Source organism: Chlamydotis macqueenii, chromosome 5 (genome assembly GCF_036417535.1).
Source record: "Chlamydotis macqueenii isolate bChlMac1 chromosome 5, bChlMac1.mat, whole genome shotgun sequence".
In the NCBI taxonomy this organism is placed as follows: domain Eukaryota; kingdom Metazoa; phylum Chordata; class Aves; order Otidiformes; family Otididae; genus Chlamydotis; species Chlamydotis macqueenii.
This window is the reverse complement of record NC_141560.1, coordinates 66,707,349-66,713,533: the sequence shown is the minus strand read 5'-3', so window position 1 is coordinate 66,713,533 and position 6,185 is coordinate 66,707,349. Positions and strand designations below refer to the sequence as shown.

Below are 6,185 nucleotides of genomic sequence, written 5' to 3'. Positions count from 1 at the left end.
AAAACAATCTTAATTGCTCTGAAGGTCTTATCAGTTGCTTCAGGTGATGAAGGGCTTTTAGAGATGGCATAGGTGTTTCAAAATACTGTTTTGGAAGCTCTTTCTGCCCTTACTTTTATCTTGATGTGGTAGTGGGGTGAATGAATACCTAATTGAAATAGTAACTTGTGAATTCTTGCTTTGCAGAAATGATACTTTTCCAGGTGTTGTGATCTGGAACTTGTCACCTGCTTGAAACCATTCCAGTCTCTGTATCACCAAGCTTGTCTAGATTCACCTCAAATAAAGACACTAACTGCAAAATGTTGGTGGTGTTTTCATTGTAGTGGTTTGATTTATTTGGTTTGTTTTTTTTTTTTTTTTTTTTTTTTTTCCTTTCAGGAAGAATTTCTCAGCTGTGTCCTGCTGTAACCCCGGAGCCAAGCGCCGGGCACCCTGTGCGCATCCCTCCCCGGCGGCCGCTCTGGCGCTGGGTACCGGTACCCGGCAGGGCTGGGCTGCGGGCTGGGCTCTGCTCGTGACATCACTCCCGGAGCTCGCATCCCGCTCCCAGCTCCTTTTCCCTGCTCCATCAGTTGGTCTGTCGGCTCCGGCGGAGCTAGGACCCTCCCGCAGCGGGGCGGGCAGCTCCCGGGCGAGGCGAGGCTCCGGAGCTGCTGGGGGAAGAGAGGAGGAAGAGTCGGTGCGAAGAGGGTAGGGAGGAACGGAACCAGGCAGAGGAGCTCCAGTATGAAATTCATCTCCGCTTATTACTTGCTGCCTTTCTTTCCTGCCCTGGTTTTCAGCGCTAGGTGAGTACCGAAAGCTGTTTTGCTTAGAGTTCTCCTGTTTTGTTTGCTTTTTTAGATTCAGTGCTCTTAAGAGAAATAATACAGATTTCAGCTTTTACTGAGGTTGTAAGTTCAGACCAGATAGAGTCGCTGATTCTTATATCTTCCCCCTCCCCGTGATCCTCTGAAAGATACTGAATCTCTTGTTGGTGTTTCTATGCTTTTTTTTTTTTTTTATAATGATGTAAAAGAGCTACACATGTATAAGTTGACCCACAGCTTGTGTGATGTTACAAGACAGTAACAAATACAAGCTTTATATATACAGCAGTAAAACCAGACAGACTCTGTTTCATTGGAAATAAGGAAGGCAAACAGCTGAAAGTGAGGACATGCTAACATTTTCCCTTACAGGGTGAACGCTTGAACAGTGTCATCTCAGTTGAGGATTCTGCATCTGAACACATGCCTAGGGCTTACCTTTTTTTTTTTTCTGTGAAATGCAGGTGAGATGTTGCAGTGTTTTGCTAGCGCCAAGAAACATGTTAAAAAGTTGGTGCAGTCTAGAAGCATTCCTTTCTGTGCAAGTATCACTGAGGAAAATATGAACAAAATCTATCACAGCTTAGAAATAAAGCCTGTTCTGACAAGATAATATGTACTGCCAAGTTGCTCAGAGATAGTGTGTTCTCCATGCTGTAGACATAACAGGTGCAGCAAAGAAAAGATAAAGCTGAGGCACTCTATCCCGTTGTCTTGATGTACACAGATGGAAAGTTAATGCTGGGTACAGAGCGGATCTGTTACAATGACACTGCCCTCAGTTGAGACTTCTTAACTTCCAGTTCCTTATCAGAAAATCAAGTCCAAATTTTGACTCGGGTATTTCTCTGGTGTCTTAGTAACAAGTACCTGTAAACTTCTAAGTCCATAAAGCTTGTTATGAGAGGATATGTGCATGTACATTTGTCAGGGAACTGTCTCTCTTCTCTTATTCTTGGTCTCTTCCTGTAGAATCAGCATTGAAGCAGCTTTTTGCAGAAGCATTGCATGTTTTAAGCCTTACTTGTTCACTAAGGCATTAAAAAAAAAAAAAAGAAAAAAAAAAGAAAAAAGCGTTTGCCTGCTAAGTACTTGGGTACAGCAGGAGCACATCTCTGAACATACTCAAACACAGGCAAATGATAACTGAAAATCTGGGTGGGAAAAGGCCCGAATACCAGGAGAAATAAGGAATATCAGAATGCTTCAATTACTTCACTCCTTTGGAGTGGGTTGTTATTGGTGAGGGAGTGGTACTTTTTTTTTGGTAACGCTTCTGATTTTAGGGACTCTACCATGGCAGTCTGTATGAACTACTCTGATGGTCTTTGAAACATAAAACTTAGAGAAAAGTTGTAATATATTGTGATTCAATAATTATCCCTTCTGAGTTAATAAATGATCTAAACAACCATTTGCTAGCAGTCAAGTGTGAAAACTTCTTGTCATTTTGGATTAATAATTTTACACTCATTTAAGAGCGATACATTCTTTGCCAAATAATGCCAGAGTTAAAAAGGGGAGAAAGCACCAAGCCAGCTTTTGCAGATGCAGGTTTGTATCTTGCCTGAGCTTGTGTATATTAAATTGTAGTGAAAAGAGATGTAAAAAACTATTCTAAATTTTCATATCTTATTGTCTCTATAAAGCATTTTACAAACTGCTTGAACATTCAGGGCACTAAACTGGAACAAGGTAGTAGTGTAAAGTCCTAAAAGCAGGTGCTTCATCTTATTGAGAAAATAGTATCTGTATGAAAAATGAACTGGAGCTCATTCTTGATAACTGTGTTTAAAAAAAAAAAAAAAAAACCAAACAAAAAACCAAAACACCCAGCCAAATCCCTCTACACCTTTCAAAAATAATTGGACAGAATATGGAGTTGAACTTGACATGTGAATACTAATTATGAACTGTATGACTCTGAGGAGTGAATATACTTCCATCAGTGTGTAATTTTGTGCACACGACGGTTTATGTAATTGGGGGATGAAAATGATCAATGTGAGAGAAATTCCAGTTAAAATTCCAACCAAGTACAGTATGTGTTGCGAAGTGAAGTTCTGCTTTTGATATCAGATCAGCCATCCTGTTAAAAAGGAGATTGAAACTCTTCTGTAGAGCTGGAGATTTATAAAAGTCCTGGACTACTCCATTCAGCAGTTGCTTTCAGTCACTTGATTTTTAACAGGCTGTGTTGAACATAGAGTAATTTTTCAACAGCGCATGATGGAAGTTTAAAAAATGATACAGTGCTATCAATATGCCATCTGCTGGAAAGAGATTATGCTTTAATCTCCTTCAGCAGAAGGCAATTCTCTCAGTGGCAGTTAGTATTTTTTTGTAGTGAATGGTGAATTCATTGGTTGGATCCAACCAGAGTGGGCTTGCGGGACCAGTTATGTTTGCAAAAAGCAGGGTCTAATATCTTGCTGTTTGAAATTGCTTAGCTAAGGCAAAGCATCAGCCTTGCAGGGCAAAAAAAAATTGTCCATCATGAGGATTTTTTTTTTTTAAAGTTTGTACAGAAGCACAGTATCTCAATTTCATACATTGGTGCTGAAATCAGCGAGCACAGTACTTGCTACAGAAGTGGATAACTGCTGCTTTCTATTCCTTCTCATGTGGTGGTGCAGTCATCTTTGCGTCGTGTCATGGTGATAGTTTTGGAAGACCTCAGCATGTCTTCAAGCCTAACTGTAAACAAATACGAATTGATGAGCTCAACTGTGTTAACACAGCATGTCATCTTTGCTTATTTTGTAGCATTGTTAAAAAGAGGAAAATACACAGCTATTGCTTTTAAAATTATGTTATTAACTTTTGATTTTTCAGAGCTGTATTAAGCTAACTTCTCAGAATGATCTGAAATCACATGCATGAACCAAAAGCCTATCAAATTACAGAAAGTTCATTATTTTGAAAAGAACGATCTTTCCTGTATTAGCCAAACTCAGTTTGGTGTGGTTTTGAGATGGAGAGATGACTCTTAATCATATTTCCAGTTGGTTGTAGTGCCAAAGAGGTGACAAGATTGAGGTGTATCTGCCTGTCTAGTTAACCACATATGTTTTGATGGAATAAGTGAAAATTACTGCTCTAAAATCAGTCTAAAAAAAGTTAAGGGGAGCATTTTTGAGGTGAATTTAACTCGGTGAAACTATTCTGAACTTTGTGGCAGATAATAGTATCCTCCAGGTCCAATTCTGCAGCCACCTGCCTGCTTTTGCAGCCCCAGACACCTAAACATTCTGACTGGAAAATTATTTGTAGAAGGGAACGCTTGCATGAAGTCAGTCATTGGGGTCAGTAACAGAGATTTGTGGTCCAGATTATTTTGTCTAATGAGACTTCCCTACTTCTAGCTAAAAGGACAGTTTTCTGTATATTACTTGAACATTACTACTGGAAGCCTGGATACTGTAGTCTTTGCCAACAACTTTTTTGTTTGTCCAAATGAGAAATATCAGACTCTCTTTTAAGAAGCTTGATGTGAAACAAAGCTTTCCTTTTTTTTTTTTTCTGTGACAATGAATTTCTTTCTGTCCACACATGAAATATGACAAAGCTGCAAGACATTGAATAATTTGATTGAAGTAGAATGGTTTTATAGCTGAGAACAGGACCATAAACCCAACAATAATAACAATAATAATATTACTACTACAGCAGCTCATTAAATGGATGTACAAGCAACGGAGCTGTAAAAGGCAGAACTTATTTTAATGTCAGAGAAATGACTGGTGGTAATTTTTTTCTGAAAGTGCAGTTCACTGGCAGTCTTGCTGCAGTGATGTTACAAAGCAATCTGTAATTCATTGGTTTCAGAAGAAGAATGCCACTTCTGTAGTTTGTAGCAGGAAAAAAAAGTAGCGTGTTCATTTCTGGTAGGTGGATGTTGTTTAATGAAGGTGTGGGTGTTGATCTGATGTGTGTGTGTTGTTGGAAGTGACAGAAATATAGTGAATTCACTTACCTTATTAAACATGAGAACCTGACATAAATGCTTGCTTTGTTCCTGGACGTGTTTTCAAGGTCGACTATTTTCTTTACATTTGTTGGTTTTGGTAATTATTTTGTTAAGGAATATGAAAATACTAGTATCTTTTCTCTTACAGGTGTGTGAAGGACTGAGTCTGAGACTTGAGGAAAGAGATGTTTGGGAGGGAGAATGTTGAAAATCCTTGTTTCTAGTTCTTAAGCTCTTTCCTATCTTAGAAATGCTCTTTGGGCTATAATCAGATGTTGAAAGTAACTGTTTTGCATTTAGACTGATATGAGAGTAGAGGGAGCCCTGCTCCTTCCTAGATTTTGAGGTGGAAGGAGGATGTGTGCTAACGCCCTCGGCTCTAGCCGTACCATTGTTACATGCTCCAGTAGGTAGCCAAAGGTGATCCTCCCTTTTGGGATCTCAGGCTGAGGTCCAGCAGTGTCCTTCCTTTTGTCCATGACTGAAGGTGAACTCTGCAGAGTGGTAGTAGGAGGAGGGGGAAAGGATGATGTGTTTTTCCTGTAGGTTCGGTGGATAACAGAAACTGTGTTAATATTGTGCTTTCTGAATTCTTCCAGAAATGCAGGAGCATTAACGCTATAATTTGCCTCCTGCTTAGAATTCCTTTCATACTTATTTTTACTTTCTGAGTTTTCTGGGCCGTGAAAGCTTTCTGATTTCTATCAATGTGGATGATGATGCATGGCTTGTAAGGACTTATGTTTCAAATACAGAAGTGGCATTTAGCATACAGCTTGCAACCTTACTATACCTGAAGAGCCATGTGCTTTGTTGTGGACTGTGTTTAAACATAATGGGACAAATTTGAGTGGCACGACTCCATTATTTCAAGGAATGTGTTTAGCTTAATGGTGTTAGTTCGATGATTTATAAGCAAGTGCCTAATACAGCAAGCTAGAAGCTGTTTGGTGAAACAAAACTTTTTCCTTCTTCTGAGAGAAAAGGTTTGATCTCCAATGATATATTTCAAAAGAACAAAAACAAAAAAAAGAAACAACAACCACCACTCCAAACAAAAAAAAACCCAAACAAACAAACAAAAAACCAAACAGAAAAAAAAAACCCAAAAGAACTAAAACCAAGCCCAAAGTACCCCCACTCCAACAAAACCATCCAACCAGCAAAAAAACCAAACCACCGGATGTGTGGACATGGGGAGCTACTTATCCTCCTTGCACAAAGCCCTTAGCCTCAGGGGTGCGGGTGCTGGACTACAAAACTGACAGTGGCAAAATGAGGGAGCCTTTTCTTGACACAAGTGCAGTTGCCAACCATCCTGCCTTAGAGTACACGGCCACTTGAATCTGCAGGTTTGTGGTATAGTGCAGATTTTCAAGGTAGCTTTTAAACAAGGTAGGTAG

General features: G+C 39.5%; 1 protein-coding gene across 2 annotated transcripts in view; it reads left to right on the top strand.

The window, feature by feature from the left end:
* Positions 1-573: 573 nt before the first annotated feature.
* LUZP2 (leucine zipper protein 2) overlaps positions 574-6,185 on the top strand; it is a 206,133-nt gene continuing 200,521 nt past the window's right edge. Inside the window, exon 1 of one of the 2 annotated variants that reach the window (XM_086748692.1) lies at positions 574-791. In XM_086748692.1, the coding sequence (XP_086604818.1) occupies positions 730-791 (62 nt within the window). In that variant the 5' untranslated portion in view covers positions 574-729. The remainder of the gene's footprint in view (positions 792-6,185) is intronic. The other variant, XM_086748690.1, reaches the window with a different exon arrangement.